This window comes from Carlito syrichta, unplaced genomic scaffold, assembly GCF_000164805.1.
Source record: "Carlito syrichta isolate Samal-C Ts95f unplaced genomic scaffold, Tarsius_syrichta-2.0.1 Scaffold314595, whole genome shotgun sequence".
Taxonomy (NCBI): domain Eukaryota; kingdom Metazoa; phylum Chordata; class Mammalia; order Primates; family Tarsiidae; genus Carlito; species Carlito syrichta.
In genome coordinates this window covers 614,083-638,259 of record NW_007258691.1, presented here as the reverse complement: position 1 = coordinate 638,259, position 24,177 = coordinate 614,083, and the positions used below count along the sequence as shown (strand labels likewise).

At 38.5% G+C, this 24,177-nt stretch overlaps 1 protein-coding gene across 2 annotated transcripts in view; it reads left to right on the top strand.

The window, feature by feature from the left end:
• The first annotated feature begins 3 nt into the window (after positions 1-3).
• TIPARP (TCDD inducible poly(ADP-ribose) polymerase) overlaps positions 4-24,177 on the top strand; it is a 32,799-nt gene continuing 8,625 nt past the window's right edge. Inside the window, exons 1-4 of one of the 2 annotated variants that reach the window (XM_008071636.1) lie at positions 4-265; positions 2,935-3,892; positions 19,771-19,939; positions 21,198-21,358. In XM_008071636.1, coding sequence (XP_008069827.1) covers positions 2,976-3,892; positions 19,771-19,939; positions 21,198-21,358 — 1,247 coding nt within the window. In that variant the 5' untranslated portion in view covers positions 4-265; positions 2,935-2,975. Of the gene's footprint in view, positions 266-1,958; positions 1,984-2,934; positions 3,893-19,770; positions 19,940-21,197; positions 21,359-24,177 lie in introns of those variants that run through there. The other variant, XM_008071637.1, reaches the window with a different exon arrangement.

The window sequence follows — 24,177 nt, the reverse complement described above, 5'->3', positions numbered from 1 at the left end:
CACCCCCCGCCGCCCGGGCTCCGCCTCCGCGACGGGGCCGTCGGGAGGCGGCGACCGGAAGCCACTTAAAGCCGAGCTCGAGGTGACAGGCGAGCTAGCTGGCCCCGGAGCGCGGCGGAGGTGGTCTGTGCTCGCGGCGGCGGAATGGCCCGTGCGCGGCTGGCCGCGGCGCCGCTCTGCGACCCCTAGACGCCGGCGCCGGCCCCCGCGCGGACACCGCCCGCGATCCGGCTCCTGACGTCCGTTCTCTGTGGCGCTCGCTCAGGTGAAGGCTCCAGGCGGGGGCTGGGGGGCTGCGGGACCGCGCGGGCGGGCGGACCCCGGCCGCGCGCCGGGGCGTGCGGGGCTCCCGCGGACCGGGCGGCGGGCGTCTGGACTGCCTCTCCGTGCCGAATTCCCTTGGATCCCGTCAGGGTCGGGTGGAGCTGGCTTGCCCTTGAGTCACTCGGAGCCCCTGGCAGGTGTCGGAATCGGACCCGGGCGCTCGCGGCTGAGTGGGGGTCGCCGGCGTCCGCCCTTTCCTCTCCTGCAGGCTGGGGGCGCGTCTACGCGGACCCCCCCCGGGCAAACCCCTGCCGCCCCGAGGCGCGGATCCCCAGGGGAGCGCAGCGCCGCCGCGGACCCTGCGTTCCCGGCTGCAGCTCAGAAGTTTGCCGGACCGTTTTCGCGTCAACTTTGAGGGCGCCCGCGTCCTCGCCTCCCTCCCCGGCCGCGCGACTCAGCCCGGTGAGCCGGGACCCGCCGGGCCCCCTCGGGGGCGGGTCGGCGAGGTGAAGAAATGAAATGAAGGCGCCGCGGGCGGCCCTGGGATGCGGGGAGGCCGGGCGGATCGCGGGGAGGCGGGGCAGCGGGTTCGGGGGCGCGGCGGAGGGGCGGGCGGGGGGCCCGGAGCACCCCGAGCGGCCGGGCCGGGCGCGCCCCCGCCGTGCAGAAGCGGGTCGGCGAGGCGCGGGGCCCGGAGCTGCTGGAGCCGCCGCGGCCGGCAGGAGGCGTCGCTCGGACCCGGCTCGGCGCCCGGCTGTCGCGCGGCTGCGGGCGGGCCGGGCTGGGAGCGGGCGGCTTTCTTGGGAGGTGCGCTCGGCTGCAGAACCCGGGCGTCACGAGGCGCGGGGTGTCGCCGCGGGTCGCCTGCAGCGGGGCCCGGAGGAGGCGTCTTTCCGAGCTTTGTTTTGCTGTCGCGAAAACTAATTGAGGAGCCGGGTTCCGGGGGCCGCCCCTGCCGTTCTCCTCTGCCTCCTCCCGGTTTTGTGTCCGAGTTTGGTGAAGGGCAGTCGGAGGAAAAGTTGCGCGCGCGCGCGCGCGTGTGTACACACACGTATCAATGAAATTGGCTACGCGTCCGTTTCGCCTTGATGGGGTTTGCTGGGAGGGGCGAGTGTGTGCGTGGGGAAGGCAAGGCCGGGTTGGGGTGGCGGGGAGGGAATACCACAATCTGTGCCAATTGTGCCTTGAGGCAAGAGCACCGAATGATGAATAATAACGCCTGGCTTGGCTGCTTTCCAGTTGATTTATGTCTCATGTCAGATCCCTCCTTCGTGAAGCCTTCCCTAACAATGCGAGCTCACACTGAACTCTCTCCTTTTTCTACCTTTTTCTTTTGTACTTACCGTGTATACTAACGCTTTGTTACGTACTGTGCTTTGTTTTTCATTTTTCTGAATTTGATTATTATGCTCTTTTTACACATAGATGTATGACTCTGTAATTAAAACTTCAGTATTCATTTGGGGGGAACTCAATTTTTTCTTTTGTTGTTTATGAGTCAGCAACAAAGAACTAAGCATTTAACGTGTGCCTTTTCTTTAATAATTCAACCAACAAAATGTTTATGGAACACTCACTGTATGCATTGTGCTAGAAACTGTGCTGAGCTCCCAGGATGCATACTTGATTAAGTCATGGACCCTTGGCGTCAAAAATCTCCATCAGAGAAAAGCTGTAAAATTGCTCATCACCATCCCTTTGTCACCTGGCACAATCTCAGTAAATATTTTTAAGTTTCAATTTTTTTCAGGGGGGTCTGATTCTTGGAAAGAAGCACTCTTTAGTCTTTCGGTAGTTCATTAGGAATCTGAAATTTGGTCTATGTTTTATGTTCTTATTATTTGTCTGTAATATGCCTTCATTCTCCCTCTTAAAAGATGCATGTCTAACTTTTCTGAAGACGAAGACTAGGAGTCCCTTTCTGTGTTAGGAAGTTGTGTTTGGTTTCTAACACAGCGTGCAGTGGTTGTTGCTGATGTGGCTTCTGTTGCTAAACACACCCTGCTTTTCCTTCAGCAGTGATAATGTTTTTGAGGATTGCAAAAGTAGATCCTTAACATTCTTAGGAAATGTATTAGGACTTTCTGAATATAGAAACTTTTAACAGACTTCTGGTTTTCTCTGTAATTGAGAGCCTCTGTTTCTTGTATGTATCCTTATACTCCAAATTCACTCACTATTTTACTTTGAAGTTTATCTTTCATTTGATGAGCATGTTTTCCTCCATCATCAAAGAAACAAGTTTTTGTCGACTCATGAGACAGGTGACACATAAGCAACTGTGATGATAACCACAAAGCTGAGTAGAGCTGCGGTCTTCATCTAGACACAGTTACTTCTGCTTCCTATCTCCTACCCCACTCTAGCCTTACAGTAAAAATGTATGCCCCACAGAATTGCAAACTGTAAATCAAGACTACAAATAAATGCCAGTGGCCTATTGAAAGACACTGTCTTCTACCTTTACCTACTGAAGACTTTTGACTAACCTTGACTATTTTGGAGCCATAGTTTCAATAAAATTTAAAATTGACCTGTAAAAACTAAATATAGTGGAAGAGGAATGATTTCAGGGATTCAGTTACAGACAAAACCAAAACATTTTAATTAATGAATAGGATCTAGTTGTTGTTAGTTTGTAAATGATCATTTTTCTTCCCTTCCTGGTAGGATTTTTAGACTCTGAGGAGCAATTGGAGCTAATCCACATCATGGAAATGGAAACTACCGAGCCTGAGCCAGACTGTGTAGTGCAGCCTCCCTCTCCTCCTGATGACTTTTCATGCCAAATGAGACTCTCTGAGAAGATCACTCCATTGAAGACTTGTTTTAAGAAAAAGGATCAGAAAAGACTGGAGACTGGAACCCTGAGGTCTTTGAGGCCAATATTAAACACTTTGCTAGAATCTGGCTCACTTGATGGGGTTTTTAGATCTAGGAACCAGAGTGCAAATGAGAACAGCTTACACGAACCTATGGTGAAAAAACCCCTGGAAATCAATTCATCGTGCCCATCAGCAGAAAACAGTATGTCTGTCCTGATACCTGATGGAACAGATGTCAGGAGCCAGATACCAGAAGCCCATCCTTCCGCTGATGCTCCAGAACAGGTGGTTCCAATCCAAGATCACAGCTTTCCATCGGAAACTCTCAGTAGGACAGTGGCAGATTCTACCCCAGGGCACTTCCAGACTGACCTTTTACACCCAGTTTCAAGTGATGTTCCTACTAGTCCTGACTGCATAGACAAAGTAATGGATTACGTTCCAGGGGTCTTCCAAGATAACAATTTTACAATCCAGTACATTTTAGATACCAGCGATAAGTTGAGTACTGAGCTCTTCCAGGACAAAAGTGAGGAGGCTTCCCTTGACCTCGTGTTTGAGCTGGTGAACCAGCTACAGTACCACACTCACCAAGAGAACGGAATTGAAATTTGCATGGACTTTCTGCAAGGCACTTGTATTTATGGCAGGGATTGTTTGAAGCACCACACGGTCTTGCCATATCATTGGCAGATCAAAAGGACAACTATTCAGAAGTGGCAGAGTGTATCCAATGATTCTCAGGAGCACTTGGAAAGATTTTACTGTAACCCAGAAAATGATAGAATGAGAATGAAGTATGGGTATGTATTTATAACAACTTGTAGAACTGTTGCAAAATGCTACAGGGAAGGTAAAGAAGCTAAAAGCTTAGTAGGGTGGTTTCTTTTAGTAGTTACAGGTTTTATTTTTTCCACTGTTATTCATTAGGCTGTATGCTATCCTGATTTTTCATGGTGGTTGAATGCAGGCTATTTACTCAACCAGACAATGAAGGTTTTATGATTTGAACAATTCAGATGTCACTCAGTTCAATATGCGTGTGACTGAGAAGTTGCACATACATTGAATATTATGCATTAAATACTATTTTAATCACACAGGAAAGCTTGCTTTTGAAAGTAAGTCTGTCGTGAATCTTATTGTAACAATGAACATCTAACTTACCTAATTTTAAAATCCTGCATATTGAGTAGCTGCTTTTTTTTTTTTTTTTTTTTTTAAGAAAAATAGTATTGTTTGGAGATTTTTGTGGCCCTCTTCATTTCAAATATAGAAACACTTTTTCTGTGAATAATTCCAAACTTCCATACTTTTGAATCTTTTCTTAGTTTCCCTGAAGTTTTTACCATTAAGTTTATCTTATAGATAACATAAATTTTTCCACAGTTCAGGGTGTTTTTTTAAACCTGGAAGTGTCTTTTAACAGTAAGTGAAGATTTGTTAATAGGTCTATTTATTACTCATAAAAAACAATTATCCTTCAGTTTTGCTATGCAAGATATGTATATACATAACTTGATTTTCTTAGTCCGGATATCTAAGCAATAGTCACTGATAGGAAATTGACATTTCCGTATCTGAATTATTTGATTTAACTTTAAAATGAAGAAAATGATACTTGCCATGTATAAAATTGCTAATGCAAAAATGGCTGTATAATGGGCATTAATCTTTATATTTCTAAGTTGTTTCTCCTATGATATAGAAGGAGTTAAAACGTGTGGTGTTAATAGCTATTTGTGTACGACCAAGAGTCAGGATTGAAATTACATGAGGGAGAAGAGTACTTCTATCCATGCTACCTGATTTGGGAGACCGTGAGGGCAACCTGACAGCTGCACAGATATTGAATGGTTTGGTATAGTACTAGAGTACCCAGATGGGGGAAAATTCACTGAGTTTACCAACCTAGAAGTCCAGGAGAAAAACTTTGAGTCATCTTTGTTCACAGATAAGTTGGTTTATACTACCCAGATATCTGGAGAGTCAGCAAATGGTAGCAGTAAACCATTTCCAAGTTGTCTAATTCTGTTAGTCTTCATGTCAACCTTCTGTATGCTGACTGGTGCCAGAGCATTGTTAGCATTACAGAAACCTGGTCTTTTTTTTTTTTTTAAACTCTTCTTCCAACCACTTAGTATTGGGTAAGTGATTTTAATATTTAAGTATTTTAGTTATATAGTACGGAGATTTATGTCTCTTTAGCAACTTAATTATGTGAGACTAGAACTTTATATCTTGTGTTTCAAAAGAGAAGTATGGAACAAGAAACAAATAAAGCCCAAGTTGAGCATAATTGCATAGAAGATCCTGTGGGATAAAAGTAAGATCATATCAAGATTGTAGTCTTCCTAACTATAAGTGTATTATCTTAAAAATGTAATACATTCAATATTCGTAGCAAAAATCTTATAATAAAGCTAAGTACTTTTAGCTTATTTTTTTAAGCCAGCATTAGAAGAGAGAAAAATGTTTTCCTTTTTATCTTAAAAATCTTTTTAATAAGGTATTGTTAAAATCTCTGTTGCCCATGAGCTAGCAATTCTAATTGCTATGTCAAGGGTAATTAATTTTATATACTCTCAAAGCCACTATAATCCTTCTATCTCCAGATTGCAAAACTCTGCAGAACAGTGGCCTCCCACTTCACTCTTATGAAGCAAATTTCCAGTCTGCTGAGTACTTCAGCATCTTGGTACATTAAGTTTGTATCTGTTTGAATTGGTCAGAAAGAAACTAGCAGGATTATTGGCCAATACATTATGTTCTGTTATCATAAGCAAGGCAGCACAGTCATTTTGATCCCAGAAAATCCAGGAACTTTTAGGTCAGGAGCATGTGGGTGTTTTATTCTTTGGTAAGATTAGTGCTGAATAGACACAGATATAGGCCCCTAAGCATGGATTGTTGGATCAGTTAAGTTGCGGTGGATGCTTGATTTCCAAATTAGTTTTAATGCGATACACTAATGTTTATCTGATACTTGGGAGAGGAAAAGTACAAGTGAATTATAATTACTATTGCTGCTACTACGTTGTTAGTGGTAATAAGTGGTCCTGTCCTGATAAAATAGCAAAAAATATTAACTGTTAAATTACTAATAAAGTGAAGTTCTTCAAGTATTACAGGAAGGTGTGTTGTAACATTGCAGGTAGCTAAGTGTCAAAAATTAAGCTTTTGGGTTGTTGGCCTATGGTCATTGCAACCTGATTTTCCTTGTATTCCAAGCGATGTTGTGTTTCCTAGCAACAAGATGCAGATAACGGCATGTTGAGCCTTGCTGAGAGATTCACAAACAAGCTGGAGCAGCCCAGGTTCACATGGTTACCACATTATTTGGCTAAAGCTATTAATCTCTGTGGTCAGGCCTGTAAAGCTGGTCTATCTGTGCAGATTGCACATAACCAGGAAGTGTGTATTCAGCTGTGTATATGTTCAAGTTGAACCCAGCAGTGTTTGGATTCAGAAATATTGAATAATGAATGACAGTTGTTTATCCCAATGTTTTCAGTAGTTTATATGACCTGGTAAATCATTATATTCTATATCCATAACACCTACATTATGTAGAACTTGGAAAGTTCATAGTTTTTTATCTCTAGCAACAGCAAAAGTTCAGTTTCAGACTGTGCAAATAAAATTCTTTATTTTGCTTTGGAAATGTATTGGATTTGTGTAGTGTTCATTTTGTTGTCGAATAAAATTGGAAAGGAAGCTGAGCTAGATAGGTTCACAGGTCCTTTCCAACTCTGGTCAAGAAGCTTAGATACTAAAAATACATTTAAAAGTGATTTCAATAATAATGTATGCTTATTTCATTCATTGTAATGAGATTATGATATAATCTCGCTTTACTTTCTCATTATGCTTTTGTACATCGACAAATGTTTATTGCCAGCATCAACTGGATGCTAGTTATATGTATGAACTCCCCAGATAGAGATGCTGATGCTTCTTTTTTGCACACGGGATGGGGCTTGGAGAATTTCCAGATTCCAAATATGCAGTTGAGAAAACAACATTGAATGTTGTGTTTTCGATTAAGAAAACACATTCTCTAACAGTTTAGGCACTCATCCTTAGTAGAAAATGATACTGGATGGCAGAAGTAAGCAGTTTTAAAAGAGCCATGCTCACTGTGTCGCGAATACTGTTGTGGATAATTGAAATTATGGAGGCTGTGCAATTCTTTCTATAGCAACCAAGATCACCATTGGTTTCATATTACATTCATTTTAAAGTGTAACAGAATAATCTTCTAGCTATTTCCACCCATCAAGAAGGGACACCCTGCAAACTTTATTTTGGAAGTTACCTGCAGGTGCAAGTATGACCAGTGATTATTTCTAATTCTGAATTTATCAAAAGAGGGTGGGAGTAAAGAAAAAAGTTGCAAATCCTGAATCCCTGATTAATCTTTTTCAGAAGATAATATTTTTTCTCTTTGGAATTAATGTTTATTGATAAAAGGGGGAGTTTTACTTGCTTGAGGCTTAAGCCTGGCGTGTTATCGTAGCCTTGGTTGCGAGTGATTCTGACTGCTCACTGCTCTAAGAAGTCTTTTTTAAAAAAATCTGTCCGGGGACAATAACATTAGAGAACTTCACAGAAACTCTGTAAGAAGACAAGGAGAAATGCATATTAATGATAATAAAAGCATATCCGGTTATAGTCTTTATATGACTTGTCTAGTGAATTATCTAAACTAGAGCATGCTCCTTACTGAACTCTACTGGAATAGTTAAATTAGCCAAGTTAGCTCTGGCCTGCACAGCTGTGATGATGTATGAACTCATTATGTGTTATTGATAACACTGGAGAGAGGAGAACAGCTGAAACTTACTATGCCTTGTGACTTTTTGGTATTTCTTGAATATACACAGCTGGATGAGTTTGAATTTATTTTAAAAATTCCTGCCTAAGAGAAAGAGAGAGCTCCATAGTAAGAACTGTGTTTGAAGTGACTTTCAAAATGTGTGCCTTGTACTTTAGGATAAAGCAATCCAATGAATTATTTTTTGTACCTCTTTATGCTGCTATTTACATATGAAATAAAACTAATTGGCCTCTATACTAATCCAGTGAAGTTACTGGTTCTGTGTAGAGCTGTCATGGGAATCAGTAGCAATCATTCATTTATTCCCTTTCTGGTTTTTCATCAATAAGCAGATTAGACTTTTTGGAGCAGCTGTCACCTGGCTTCAGGTTGGGGGGTCAGTCTTTTCCTGATGTATTTATGGTAATGAAAATGAATCTTGCCAAAAGCAAAGACTTATAACTTTTAATCAGACAGTTGGAGGATGTAGCTTATAAGGTTATCTGGCATTCCTTAAAAATAATTGCATAATATATTATGTATTTTATCACTGAGTTGAATCCAAAGCTTTTACTTTGTGTTATAAATAAGCAAAAAAGGAATACAGATTTGAGTATCCATTATCTGAAATGCTTGAGTACGAAAAAGTATATGTCCCAGTTTGAGACTACCAGTTTCTGAATCCTTTATCTGATGGTAATGATTCTAGATTGCATTCTTTTCCTTTTATTTTATTATTTTTTTTTTTTTTGAGTCAGTGTCTCTGTTGCTGAACCTACAGTGCTGTGGCGTGATCATGGCTCACTGCAGCCTCCTCCTCCTCCTGGACTCAGGCAATCCTCCTGCCTCAGCCTCCCAAGTAACTGGGACTACAAGCATGCATCACTATACCTGGCTAATTTTTTTCATTTTCTGTAGAAATAAGGTCTTACTTTGTTGTCTTGGCAGATCTCAAATTCCTGGGCCCAAGCAGCCCTCCTGCCTCAGCTTCCCAAAGTGGTGGGATTACAGGCGTGAGCCACCATGCCTGATGACCACTTTTTTTTTTTTTTAAGTCAGGATATCAATCTGAGCTCAAGCAATCCTCTAGCCTGAGCCTCCCAAAACACTGAGATTGTAGGCATGAGTCACTGCACCAAGCCTGGATTGCATTTAAATTGGGATTTCAGGTCCTCCTAACCTACATCAACAACCTTTAATAATTACCAGTCTCCTATTTGTGAGTTGCAGTTGCTTTTTAGTGGAAGGAAAACTAAGTACATGTATATTTCATTTTTGCAAAGGAAAAAACAAATATATTTTAAATTGCAAGATGATTATTCTGTCACACTTTCTGTAAAACTGGTTTAACTTGAACACCATTAAGTTTTGAAAGAAACTCACTTTGTAAAAGTAGTAAAGTCTTAAAATGAGTGTGAGAGGTTTTTTGCCTTTGAAAGACATCAGAGTCCTGAAGGTTGAGCCATTTTCTGTTTCATCCTGGGTTTGAAATTGTTAGGTAGTAGCGTAGATCTTGGGTTAAACTCTAATTTGCAACACCATAAACACAAACTGTACAAATAAATAAAATACTTCTGAAGTTCATCATTTCTAGGAGCAAACAAGCCACATTTCAGATATGAAGGAATTTACTTAACAAAACTAAGTAATGCTTATTTTTATATTTATAGATTACTTATGACAGTGCTTTTTAGGGACCAGGAATTATATTGCACATAGACTCACTCCTGTTTAAAATTTCTTCCTGCAAGTGTTAAATCTAATCTAGCCAATCCCTGATACATTAACTGAAAGCTTAAAATTTTTAATACAATAATTCCTTGCTAATAGGGGGATTTTAAATTATGAATTGGTACTTAAATACATTTTAAAATTTTTGAAAATTAAAGATTGTGTATACAACAAATTTCACTTACTCAAGTTGATTTTTTTTTAAAGATTTATATTTGATCTGTGCAGAAGACAGTATTGTAGACTGGAGTCTAAATATAATTAACTCTGATTAGGAACTCAGGTTTTAGAAGTTGATATTAATAAACTTCTGATTGTCACATGTGAAATTTCCAATTTTCCTTGCTGACCTTGCTGATTACTGTTGCTAAGACAAGCAAAGAGGAGAGTTAACTAAGAATTCCTATTTGTGGTTTCAACACAACAAAATGTCTGTCTCTTCAGTCTTTCTCTGCTCCATGCTGTTTACTTACTGGTAACACCCACTTGACCAGTAAAGAACCTTTCATGGTCATCACAATGAAAGGAGCATAAACTCTTACAAGAGTGAGACTGCTAGAGTGACTGCTTCTTTTCATGTTCTACAGAAACCAGTGACTTCTGAGTTATGTGTTCCACAAAAAGTTGTGTAAGGAATGTACTTAAAATCTCCCATGACTAAGTTGTCTGAGTTCAGTAAATTTGTATTCTTTGTGCAAATCGAAGTCCTCAGTTTTGGTGCAGTTGCTTCTGAGCATAAGGAAAGATTTGTGAATATTCTTATGTTGAATGATAGTACTTTATGTAATGATTAAAAAATATGTTTAGTTTATGCTACATTTACAGGAATTTACCTTTATTGCATTCGCTTTTTTTCCTTTGGGGGTTAATTAAGGAATTCTCAAACTGCCCCTTCTCATTTGACATACAGCCATGGAGTTTGAGTGACTTTGTTTGGTCTAAATTTTTACAAGCACTGAATAGTCAGTGAAGAATGGCAAAGGGTGAACTTTGGTTGCAGCAGTTGATGTGCTTTCAAAATCTTGCCTGCACCCTGTGATCTTCACAGTTCTTGCAGCTGATCAGGGCATAGAGAGGGTAAACGGCACAGAATACTCTAAATAATTTCCTGCTGTGGTTGGTCTTTGGTTTCTGACTGTCACCTGGCTTAGCTCTTTCATTTCAAGACTTTTAGAGAGTAAAAATAAGCACAGAAGAAATACTGGGTTTGCCTTCCAGGGTTTAATTACTCATCCTAATAAAAGAAAGATATCCTTGAATCCTGGTAGAGTGTGTGAAACAGAATCAGGTTAAAGTATGTGAAACAGAAGGAACTTTGCTTGCTTTCTGAAGTTTAGATTATCTACCAGACATTAGAAACATTATGAAAATATTCTTGTTACTTAAAAATTTGTTACTTAAAAAACATTTAGATTGCCTTAACTAATCGATCAAATTGAATGCATCAGAGAAATTTGGCTTTGTAGAATCTGTCTCCCAGAAAAATGTACTGATTTAAGACTATGTTGAAAGGTTTTGTGATCATAGTTTACAAAACCTAGCTGATCAAACAAACAAAAAACTTTATCTTTTCTATAGGAATTTTTTTTTCCAAAAATTTATTTAAGAGCTGTCAGGGTGACAAATACTCAGAATAGTTCATATGCATTCAAATCTCTAGTCTGCTGAAAGCTGCCTACTTATCTCTGGGTTTTTAGCATCAAATACATTAAAAGCCATCTCATTGATCACATAGTTTATCTGCACTAAGTGGAGGAAAAGCCAACTAAATTTTTAAAAATTCTGAATAAAAATCTTTTTAAGGGAGTCATTTGTAATTTAAAAGTCAAGCCAGAAATAAATTAAGCCAATAGATTGTATCTTACTAGGGATTATGAGAGAATATTATTGTGACACTTATTTATAATTAGTATTCCATTTATGTGTAAATGGGTTTTAGGTTATTTGAAAACAGTTTATTTTTAAATAGTTTTATCATTTACACATAGTATTGATTTATATTTCTGTTGGAGTTTTATAAACAAGTTTACTTTATCCCTGTTTGAATGCTGTCAAATTCTATACCAAAAAAAAATTGAATTAAAATAATTCATGTCTTGAATATATGACAAACATTTTTTATTGTCTACTTTGAAGTAAGATCGCTCAGTTTCACAAATATTTCACTTGACAGAGGGGATATCTACTCATCTTTATAAAAATCAGTAATTGAGTAATTTAAGGCAGTTTAGAGGAATGCTACACAATTTTTAAAAAACTAGTCTGTGTTTTCTATTTCAGCTGTTCTTGCAGAAATAAGTTTCAGTTTCTCATTAGGCCATGACTGAGAGTATGTCACTTAGAGTTACCTTCTGCCATCTCAGGACATGTGAGTAAACTTGGATCAAAGTTAAAGCTGTATGACATTACTGGTACCTTCAGAGTGCAAAATTTAATCCCACACCTCCGTAAATAGATAGCAGTGAGATCTTCTGATCTTCTAAGTGTAATTTTTATTTGTGAAAAATTTTAGACTTACCTATATTTTATTAGAATTTTTTTGTATTTTTTGCTTTGATCTGTAGTTTTATAATAGAAAACAAACAAAAAGCCAGCATAACATTATTTTAGCAGCTTCTTTTCCTTAAGTAGATATTATAATTTGCTGTTAGTGGTTGCATTGGGGCACAAGACTTCAATGTGTGGTATTATTATTATTAGGGATTTAGCAAACATTTAGATGTATTCAAATGGTCATGTCTTAGTATCAGAGATTTTTTAGAATAAGCTGTTATGTATTTGTTTCATTTCCCACAAGCTTTTGGAGAATATATAACTACAAAAGTGTAAAAATTGAGTACCTTTTCATTTAGGAAGTCTGCCTGCCTCTCTCCTCCCCATCTCTTGTATTTTTCGTTTCACTGTGTTCACGTCTAGAAAGACCACAGATTAGATAGCTAACAATTTATAAATCAGACATGAGGGTTGGATAAATGTGATTCCAGACAGCACCCCTCTTACTAGCTTACTGCCTTCTCAGAAATTCACCTGTTTCCAAGATGTCCCGGAGGGACTAAGGAAGCAGCACACCCAGTCAGAATTTCACCTGATTATCACTTTTTAAAAGGGTTAATCCTGAGATATGCATTGTATCTTAAAGTGGGGAACACTTTACCCCAAAATCTTTTAAGGTATTTAGAACCATTCGATAAATCCATGATTCGAGTTTTCTGTTACCAGTTTTGTAGAGTGACCTAAGCCTCGGCAATCCTGCCTTAATCAGGTAAAGAGCTCCTTAGAGGTGGGCAAATTTAATTCAGAATTAATATTTGACTCTAAGTCTATGTATAACTACTGAGGGCTGGCGCATAATAATGTAAACTCCTAATTGTGATTTGTGGGTTTATCTGTGTCTATAGCTACTCTGTATCAAGGGCAAAAATCCAGTTGCTATAGGACCAGTGTCATAGTGTGGCAGTTAAGTATAGAATTTTGTTCTTTGAATATTAGATGTTACTTCCAATTTCATCATTTATAGATAAGTTTTATTGCCTCAACAGCTCCATGAGAGAGATTTGAGTCAATGTTAGCCAAAAAAAAGTCTTAATTAGTAACAATAAATGCCAGATACTGTGGTTCTAAAGCAGAAAGTTACAAGTTCATAGTTTTGTGAAGTTTATAGCATACTGCTGTCACAAAATATTTTCACATTGTGTATGCCATGGTTTTGATTCTCATCACCTTGTAACATATTTGGAGGGATATAAGGTGCCAGGTATTCTACGATTGCTAAATGAGATCCTGGAGACATCAAAGCCAGGTATCAAAAGCCAGCTATTTGTGTGCTTGTGAAATTTCTTTAGCAGCAGCAGCAAACATAACTCATCTGTCTTGCCTATCTCAGTAGTAGAAAAACCTAAATACTCTCCAAATTTCATTTAATCTTTATCTTTCTATCATTATGACCCTCGGTTTTGGGAGACATTTTCACTTTATAATAAGAAGGGCTTATTAATCGAGTGTGGTTAGCTAACTGATTAGGGTGGGTGTTAGTTTGAGGTCACAGGTTTATCCTCGTAGAAATTGGTTAACTCTTACAGGCAGGAAGCCAAGGTTCCAAAGTCTAACTGATCTAGTTAAAACTGTACAGAGTAGGGTTCAGACAACTTTTTGTTGAGTTCTGTATTTTATTTATACCACCTTTCCACTTAAAACATGTTTCTCCTTTTGTAATTCCTGTCTCATTTAATAGCACCACTATCCAGTCACCCAGATCAGAAATGAGGGACACATCCCCGATTCATTTTGCACCCTCTGCCCCACATGTAATCATTTTTTTGTGCTGTTCAATTCTAACTCTTAAATATCTCTCACATCATCCCTACATTGCCTCCTTAGTCCTCTCTCATTTGTCTCATGTGCAGTTCTAATAGCTATAGATGGTTGTGCATAGAATAATATTGATAAATGTACTAATAAATATTTAGCAAATAAATGCTTGTCTCTTCCTCTTCACCTATTCCCACCCTCTCTGCCAAAAATAATCAGTCATTCATACCGTTACTATAGGAGTGACCTATATAAAGGCAAATCTGGGCCTCATTGAAAACCCACGGGTGATTCCTACTGCTTGTAGAATCAAGTCCTAAACTCTTTACCCAGCATACAAAGCTTTTCGTTATCTGGCCCCAGCCACCCTATCCAGTCCAGTCTTATCCCTCACCTCTCTCTTAGATACATAGACCCTGACCTCCAACATGAACTGCATGTGCCTCTCACACACTGTCCTTGTGCCTTGCTCGGTAGCTTCTCCACATGCAGTTGCTCTTCCATCGTCTGTGTGGTGGCTGACTAGACTTGGCTCACATTTCATACACTCTGAACACCTCCCTTGACCAACCACCTTTCCTGATCCCTTTCCTAACAAAGGTAGGCCATCTGCTTCTGAGTTTTTCCCATACCACCTTTGTGCCTCATTTTACACTGTGCCACGAGGTTGACTCTTCTCACTCTGTGCTACCCGATACTTGACTTTTTCATTTTTTTATCCACAAAGCAGAGCCCAGTACCTAATCACTGTGTCTACTTAAGATTATTTTGTTGTTTGTTTTAATTGTCTCATTTCTTTCTTGATTTCAAACACTTTGTAAATAGAGAAATCACCTAAAATAATTACACTTTTTACTGAGCACCCAAATGCATAAACCCAAGAGCTTATTTGAGAAAGAAACCATTTTCTTACTAATTTCAATTTCATTCAGCATCTGTTTCTTTATTAATTTTGGTTTTCTAGCTCTGTTTATTGTTCACATTGTAAGCCCTTTTTACTTTTTTAATATCTGAAATATATTAAAGATATTGTATTTTATAACATAGGAGAAATGATGTGTGGGCATACCTTGTGACCATGTGGGTGGTAGTGCTCTATGCATTGGTAATATATGTTGGAAAATGTTGGCTTAGTTGGTATGTGTAGATATTTGTTGAATAAAAGGAGAACCATTGTTATAAAGCATCTAAATTATGAGAATGGGTGTCCTTTTCAGAATTTTAAATTAGTTTTGTACGTGGATTCTTATAGTGGTAGTAGTGTGTTTGACAAAACATGCAAAAACAGAATTGTTAATATTTTAGCAGTTCAGCTAAAATATTTCTTATATTTCTTATAGCAAAATTCAGCAGCCTGTTTACAACATGTTTTGGGTTGTTGTTTTGTTGTTGTTGTTTTCTGGCTCTTAATAGGACTCTATCTTAGATGAGACAATACTGATGGATTTAGCCATGTGATATATTTAGCAAAATATAAATCGTACTGCACATTGGCTACCTCTCATACTCCTTTCTGGCCACCTCGCAGTGGGAATGCCCTTAGGCCAGAAAGAGTTCTCATCCACAAGGATTATTGCACTCTGGTTTTACAAAGACAGCCCCTCCTCCCCCAGTTTCTAGCACTATCGCACTTGCTCAATTTTAACACATCCTGTATTTACTACTTTGACTCTATCTCCATCTGCTCAATACTCTAAATTCCACCCTGTATCTTAAGACTCTGAGACCCTGAACTTACATATTGCTCATCGCCTAACATCTCATCTCCTGACATCTCTCACATTGCCTGTTACCCCCTGGTCCACATTTCTTCATTTCTCAGACACCCTTGTTTAGAAGATCTTCTTTTCCAACTACATGTACCTCTCCTATCCCCACCCTTCTTTTAAGAAGCAATGTGCTCAGAGACCTCTTTTTCCTTGTTTGTAAGCACAACCCCCCTTACTTACCAATTGTTTCCTATTATTTAATCTGCTCCTAAAAATCTTTTTCTCACAGAAAGCTGTCTTGGATTGCTAAAGTAAAACCTCTTAATTTTTCTGACCTTCAGCCATTTCTAGATGCCAGTAACCACTTCCTCTCCTAAAATGCGGTATGCCTATTATTTGTCCTCTTATTTCCTGAATGTACTTGCCACTGATGACTTTAGATAGACAGATGTACTGCTTCTTTGGTTTTACATTTTGTTAGTTATTCCTCTCTTGAAGCCCCTGGAAGATAGGGACTACATCTGTTTAATTCTTTGTGTATTGCCTCATACAGCCCACCATCACCATTACTACACATGGATGATTCATAACTGCTTTCTGATAATAGGAAACAATGGTTTGATATAGAAGAGTGTAGTGAATGTTGAACATTTGGCATCCATATCGCACACGTTTATACTAATGCAGATTGTGGAGGAAAAAAAACTCTTGGCTTTAGATTTTAAAGCATTTCTTATTTAAGGGAGAGCAGGTGGTAAAATTAATCTTATAAAAAGGTAATTTAATGTTTTTCATATTTGTTAGTTTGTCTCTGTCAAGTCTAGAAAAGCATATTGAAAATCAAATAGAGCTAAAACAGTACTTTGATACATCAATCCAAAGAAGAGTTGATTGTAGTAAATTAGAATTTGTCATAGAAACTTCATAATGCCCAAAGGACTGAAATGCAAGGAGAATGTAGCAAAAGCTGCAGTTGTAGATGTCTTTCTCATGCAAATCATTATCTATGAAGTCTCAGTAATACAGGCTCAAGCAGAAATTGCTAGAGTGATGTCCAGAATAAAAACTGACACTTAAACAACAGAAAGTATTGACTGTTTATATTATAATGTATGTTAACATAATGACTACTGTTCTAAGAACTCCTTAAAGGAAATACTGAGGATTTGTTAACTCTTATTTGGGAACAATTGCTGGGATATATGAGAAAATATGTTTAGAAACTTGAATAGTCTTAAAAGGAAGAAAGGTTTATATCTCTTTTCCCAATCATAACATCAGATTCTCTTAAGTTTAAGTGAAATTTGTTTAAGGCAATAAGACAATTTGATATGAGATTTAATTTGGCCATGAGAGTTCTAGTTTTGCGGCCACCGCAGCCTCAACCTGCTGGGCTCAGGTGATCCTTCCTTCTCAGCCTTCCAAGTAGGTAGAAGCAGACACAGGTGACCATGCCCAGCTAACTTTTTTTTTTTTTTTTTTTGAGTTGGAGTCTTACTCTGTCGCCCAGACTGGAGTGCAATGGCCACTTCCGGCCACTGCAGCCTTCCTGCTGGACTCCGGCGATCCTTCTGCCTCAGCCTTCCAAGTAGCTGGAACTACAGGCATGCGCTACCATGCCCGGCTTATTTTTTGATTTACTGTAGAGATGAGGGCTCACCAAGTTGCCCAGGCGGGTCTCGAACCCGCGGGCTCAGGCAATCCACTCACCTTAGTCTCCCAAAGGCACGGGATTACAGGCTGAGCCACCGAGCCCAGCTCCCAGCTAACTTTTTGATTTGTTATTTATTAGAAACGAGGTCTCACCAAGATGCCCAGGCTGATCTCAAACCCGTGGGCTCAGGCAATCCACTCACCTCAGCCTCTGCACCCGGCCTCTGTTTTTTTTTAAATTTTCAGAAACATTTTTCTTTGTGAATTTAATCATTCTTATTTACCATAAGTCGTTTTAAACAAAACAGTGACCAGATGTGATTTTAAGCTACATTTTATTGCCTCATATCGCACACTTAACTAAAATTATGTTATTGTTAAGACCGCATCCTACTAGTTAGTACTCTTTCTAAGCAAGAAATTAGGAATTTATTGGGATCATCTTTAGGAACTTTTAAGGGAACATAACTGCTTTGTACATGTTATATGCTTCTTGGTGCTATCAACTGGCTATATGACTTGAGTTAATTTTAAAGAGTGGATCCCAGCCTGGGCTCAGTGGCTCAGCCTGTAATCCCAGCATTTTGGGAGGCCTAGGCAAGTGGATTGCCTGAACCCATGGGTTCAAAGACCAGCCCAGGCAACTTGGCGAGACCTCATCTGTACAATAAATCAAAAAATTTGCTGGGCGTGGTAGCGCACACCTATAGTTCCAGTCACTGAGAAAAGCTGAGGCAGAAGGATCCCCGGAGCCCCAGCAGGTCGACACTGGGGTGGCTATGAGTGTGCCACTGCACTCCAGCCTGGGCAATGGAGTGAGACTCCAACTCAAAAAAAAAAAAAAAGAGTGGAGACTGATTCGTGAATTGTGAACATTAGGCTAGAAGATGGGAAATAGATTTTTATTTCCTTGACATTTGCAGAATTGTATTGAGAGATATTACTAGGCATTCACGGAGAAAGAGGAGAGCCTTGTCACAGGTGTAGAAGGATACTTTATAGCCCTCATCCATACTTCAGCATCTACCTTAGCATATTAAAGGGACTGAAGAGAGGCTGCATTAAGTAAATTGTTTGACTTTGTGTAACCAGTTTTTCAAACATTTGATCACAGAATCCTTTGTGCATAGAATACCTATTAGCAGTTCTTTTAAAAAAGTGTTCCAAGAGCAGAATTTGGAAAATGTTGTGCTAATTAACAAAACTCATAGGTCAAAATTAATGCCATTTTCAAAATTCTAATTTACAGCAAAGGAATAAGTTAATTGTTGGGAAAAATCTATGGTGGACTACTTGTATCTGTTTTATCTTATATTGTATTTTTTATACTTTCCTAGGGTAATTTTCAAACATACACAAAAAAGAGAGACGAGTACAATGAACATTATGCCTGCTACTTAAAATAATGGTTCAAATGTTTTTGGACCACCTTTTGTAAATTAATTTCTTAAATGAGTCTGATTCTAATAGTGGAACCCCCATCCTCACCCCAACAGTTTGGAGACATGTGTAAAGTGCTGATTCAGCAGCAGTAGACCAGATAAGAACATGAAAAAAAGAATTCTCAAAGCTAAACCTCATAATAATGTAAACTATTTTTCTCTTCATGTTTTGCCAACTTCATCCACAGGATAAAAGATGGTATTGATATTGGGTGGATTAGTACTAGCTTAATCTAGAGTCATTTTATTTCTCCCTGTTTTCCTTTTTTGGAGTCAGGTCTCATTCTGTTGCCCAGGCTAGAGTGCAGTGGCATGATCCTGGCTCACAGCAACTTTGACCTCCTGGGCTCAGGCCATCCTCCCACCTCATCCTCCTGAGTAGCTGGAATTACAGGCATGTACCACCACACCTGGCTAATTTTTTGATGTTTTTTTTTTCTAGAGACAAGGTCTCTGTGTTGTCCAGGCTGGTCTCAAACTCTTGGGGTCAAGCAATCTTCCTGCCCTGGCCTCTCAAAGTATTAGAATTAAAAGCATGAGTCATGCCTGGCTCCTCTCTTTTCTTTTTTCCTGTGTTTCTTCAGACAGTATTGTATATTGCTATATTGACTCAAGTAAACTGACGGCCTCTGAAAAAAAGGGCAAGCTTCAAGAGAGATTCTCTGTTTATCTGTCTGGTTTTTATATTGGCCTCATCTTAAAACTGATTCCCTAATTGGCTGAGGCCAGGGTTTGTCTCATTCTGTCCATCCACCATGGATGGGAATGTGGGATTGTGTTGAATAAGACAGTGGTTCTGTGGGGTTAAATCCATGATGCCACAGAAATTTTGGTCTTGATAAGAAATGTAGGGAATGAATGCTATGGAAACAACTAGTAATAAATATTATCTTACTCCAAGTAAAGCAAGTTTTGAAAATTCTATGACAGGTTATGCCAAATACTTTTAATGTCCAACAAAATGGTTAGATATTTTTATTTTGAAATATATTAACAGGTTTTTTGGGGTCTTTTTATAGAGGACAAGAATTTTGGGCAGATTTGAATGCTATGAACGTGTATGAAACAACTGAATTTGACCAACTACGAAGGCTATCCACACCTCCCTCTAGCAATGTCAACTCCATTTACCACACAATCTGGAAATTCTTCTGTAGGGACCACTTTGGATGGAGAGAGTATCCTGAGGTATTTACAGGTTCTTTTTTGGAAAAATACATGTAAATGTTTTTCTTTCTCTGTTCTTTTAGTCTTTCCAACAGTCACTAGGCAGAACTACAAATATAACCAAAAAATTTATGCATATAAAATTGAATTTTGTTGATACAAATAAATGTTTTATTTTTCTGAAAATTGATTTCTTTCTATTAATTTGAAATCCAAAGATAGGATACCACTGTTATCAGAGAAATAAAATACTTTCCCCAGAATCTTATGGAGATGGAAATAGGTGGACCTGTTGCTACCTTTGGAATAATTTTAATAGATGAGAACTTATATAACTTATGGTTCTATCTGGATCCTGGGCTTATGAAGATTGGATTATGTGTTAGCAGTTAGCATTTTAAATGCCTAATGGAAACAATCACTCTCAAATCCCCAGAAGAAGTACTTGAAAATGTTTATTGAGCAGTGGTCAGGTAAATCAGCTATTTAAAATGTTGTCACATATGCACTTGTATACTTAGTCTGAGATAGTCAAAATAGCTCATCAGTCACAAAGCAAGGTTTTTAAATGATGATGGTTTACTTTGCCTCTGAATGACAATTCTGAGTCAGGTTTAAACACCCTAAAATGAACTTTAGAGATTAATTTCACATTCTAAAAATCTGACTTCTTCAGTTTGATTAGAGTCATTCCCAGCATTAGATAAAAGAAAGAAAAACCCGAAGGCAACCTTGTATGCTAATTGTTGTAAAACACAATATTAAACTACAATTTCTGACTCTTTTTTAAGTAATCACTAATATTACCTTCCAAAGAGAATAAGTGGCTATTTAAAATGTAGTCTCAGAATACTTGGACTGTTCCCAAGTTTTTTTTCTGAGAGGTTTTTTGGTTTTGAAACTTAATTGGTTTACTTGAACTTTATACACCACCATCTTTAATTCCTTTTCTGATAATTCCCTTAAGAAATATAAACCCAAAAAACTTTGATATCGTTAAAGCTCAAAATAGAATAGAGCAGTTCCCTCGGCCTCACATGTTTCGTAAGGTGGAAATTCATGCTCTTTTGAACAGGGAGCAGCTTTCTACTCTACATCTTTAGAAGGAAAAAAAAATAACATGTAAAAAGAATTAATTTGACTCTCTGGACTTCATTTAAATTCCTCTGAAGTTAACTATTTGTGCCTTTAGTTAAATTTTCATATTTACAGTGATTGTTTATTAACTTGCTTTTTTAAATATGCTTTTTTTCTGTATATTCTATTTTTTACTCCATAGTCTGTCATTCGATTGATTGAAGAAGCTAATTCTCGGGGTTTGAAAGAGGTTCGATTTATGATGTGGAATAACCACTACATCCTCCACAACTCATTCTTCAGGAGAGAAATAAAAAGGAGACCCCTCTTCCGCTCCTGTTTTATACTGCTTCCATATTTACAGTAAGTGTCCAGTGGGAAGTCTCATTTTATTCTCATTTTATGTAAATGCACTATTGAATACTATAGAGAAAAATATTTTAAATTAAGAAGTCATCTTGGTTATTACTTCTTGATTATGAAATTCCAAATTATTCTTCGGATTTTCATTCTTCAACAAATTGAGTTCAAATAAGCTATAATTAACCTAACACTAAAAGAATGAGTATTCTGTTGGGTTTTTTAAAATGAAAAGCGAAGCAGAGTTTTTCTACAACTAAAAGTAATTGTCTGGAATGAAGCAGAGTTTACATTTGCCTCCTTTATGGAAGGAAGATTAAGGTTTTCCTTCCATGAGAGACGACTTTCAAGATGAGACCCTTTTGTGTTATGGAACTAATTCCCATCCCTCGTAAACTGCCAGGGCAAGTGGCACCTTCAAGGTGGTGTTCTCCATTCTTTTTCCTTGAGTGAATTTGAATGGGAGAAATATACCTTTTCAAATAATTTACATTCTCATTTGATAGGTAAGGCGTATCTTAAATTACTTGTCTTAACCCCTGAAATTACTTGTCATATTTACTAAGCCTAAAGTTTGTTAATAAAAGGTTAAGACTGAAATCACCCTTCTGAATTATAGGTGAGTTTTTCTTCTATTTCCCCAAGTGCCATTTCTTACTTCCCTCTCTAGATAACCCAGGGGCACTTTATAGATATCAAAAGGTAGGACACATTACCATTGCATGGCCATCTTTGAAAGTTCATATTGCTAGGGTAGTCACTATTCCAGTTTTATACATATATATATTCCAGTTTTATACATATATATATGTATAAAACTGGAATAGTGACTTCCCTAGCAATATATATATATATAGAGAGAGAGAGCTGGATTTTGAAAATGATATAAGTTTACTTGGTTTTATGAACCTGGAATGTCTAGAGTAATAGATATTCTCTTCTGCTGATCTTTGAGGTAAAGATACTATTTTTATACTCCTGCTTTTTTATTTGAAGCTCAAACTGTGTTTTCCACAAGTTGTTAGGACAGAATCTTAATGATTCTAAATCTGTAATTGCAAGGGGAATGTTGAAAACAAAACACAAATTAAAATCTCTGAAATTATCAGTGTTCAAAAGAAATTTATAGTAAGGCTAATTTTAGAAATGTATATCGGCTTTAAGTGCGTATTTTTTCCAAATCTAAATGTGAAAATTTTACCTTGTAGGATTTTTTTTGGTAGGACTTTTAAAATTAGAACTAATAAAATTGTCATTTCTGTGATTTCACTAGCACAGCTGAAGATAGTGTCAGCGTTCAGTAGTTAGAAATACATTGCCCTCTTGGTGAGACTGTAGAATTTTATCAGTGATACCAGCAGGTTGGCATCCTGAGCCTATCAATCAAGATGTAGCTTCTGTTTAAATTGACAGTGCGAGTGCTGCATTGTTGAGAACGGTTTAGTGAATGGTGAAAATCTATTTGTTTTGGTCCTTTGAAATTATGGAATCCCACCTCCTCCTCTTTATGTATTTATTTTTTTATTTTTTTGAGTTGGAGTCTCACTCTGTCGCCCAGACTGGAGTGCAGTAGCCGCTCCCGGCCACCACAGCCACACCTGCTGGGCTCTGGCAATCTTCCACCTCAGCCTTCCGAGTAGCCAGAATTACAGGCATGCGCTACCACGCCTGGCTGATTTTTTTATTTAATTGTAGAGATGAGGTCTCGCTGCCCAGGCGGGTCTTGAACCCGCAGGCTCAGGCAATCCACTCACCTCAGCCTTCCAAAGGCGCGGGATTACAGGCTGAGCCACCGAGCCCAGCTCCTCTTTTTTTAAATTTAGGCTTTTGTCAAAGCGTGAACTATAAAAATAGGTAGAATTAATGCCACAAATACGACTTCACTGTACAGGTATCTCTTATTTTGTTCTTCACATTATTGCACTCTGTAGATAATTGCGGTGTTTTTACAAACTGAAGGTTTGTGACAACCCTACGTCAGGCATGTCTTTTGGTGCCATTTTTCCAACAGCATGTGCTCACTTTGTGTCTGTGCCACAATTTGGTAATTCTTGCGATATTTCAAGCTTTTTTATTACTATATATGTAATGGTGACCTGACCAGTGATCTTTGATGTTACTATTGCAATTGTTTTGGGGTGCCAAGAATGGTGCTTATATAAAATGGCAAACTTAATAAATGTGTATAGTCTGACTGCCTCACTGGTCATTCCCTGCACTGGTCATTCCCTGCTAAGACAAAACAATGTTGAAATTAGGCCAGTTAACCCTACAGTGGCTTCTAAGTGTTCAAGTGAAAGAAAGAATTGCTCCTCTTTCACTTTAGATCAAAAGCTAAAAAAAAAAAAAAAATGATCAAGCTTAGCAAGGAAGGCATGTTGAATGCTGAGATAAACCAAAAGCTAGGCCTGTTGGGTCAGTTAGCCAAGTCTGTGAATGCACAGGAAAAGTTTTTGAAGGAAATTAAAAGTGCTACTCCAGTGAACACATGAATTGATAAAAAAATTAAAAGCTTTGTATTGCTGATAGGGAGAAAGTTTGAAAGGTCTGAATAGAAGATTAAACTGGCCACAACATTCCCTTAAGTCAAAGCCTGATCCAGAGCAAGGCCCTAATTCTCTTCAGTTCTATGAAGACTGAGTGAGGTGAAGAAGCTGCAGAAGAAAAGTTAGAAACCAGTAGAGGTTGATTCACGAGAAGGAAGCCAATAGAGAGGTTGATTCACGAGAAAGAAGCCATCTCCATAACATAAAATACAAGATGAAGCAGCAAGTGCTGATGGAGAAGCTACAGCAAGTTATCCAGAAAATCTAGCTAAGATC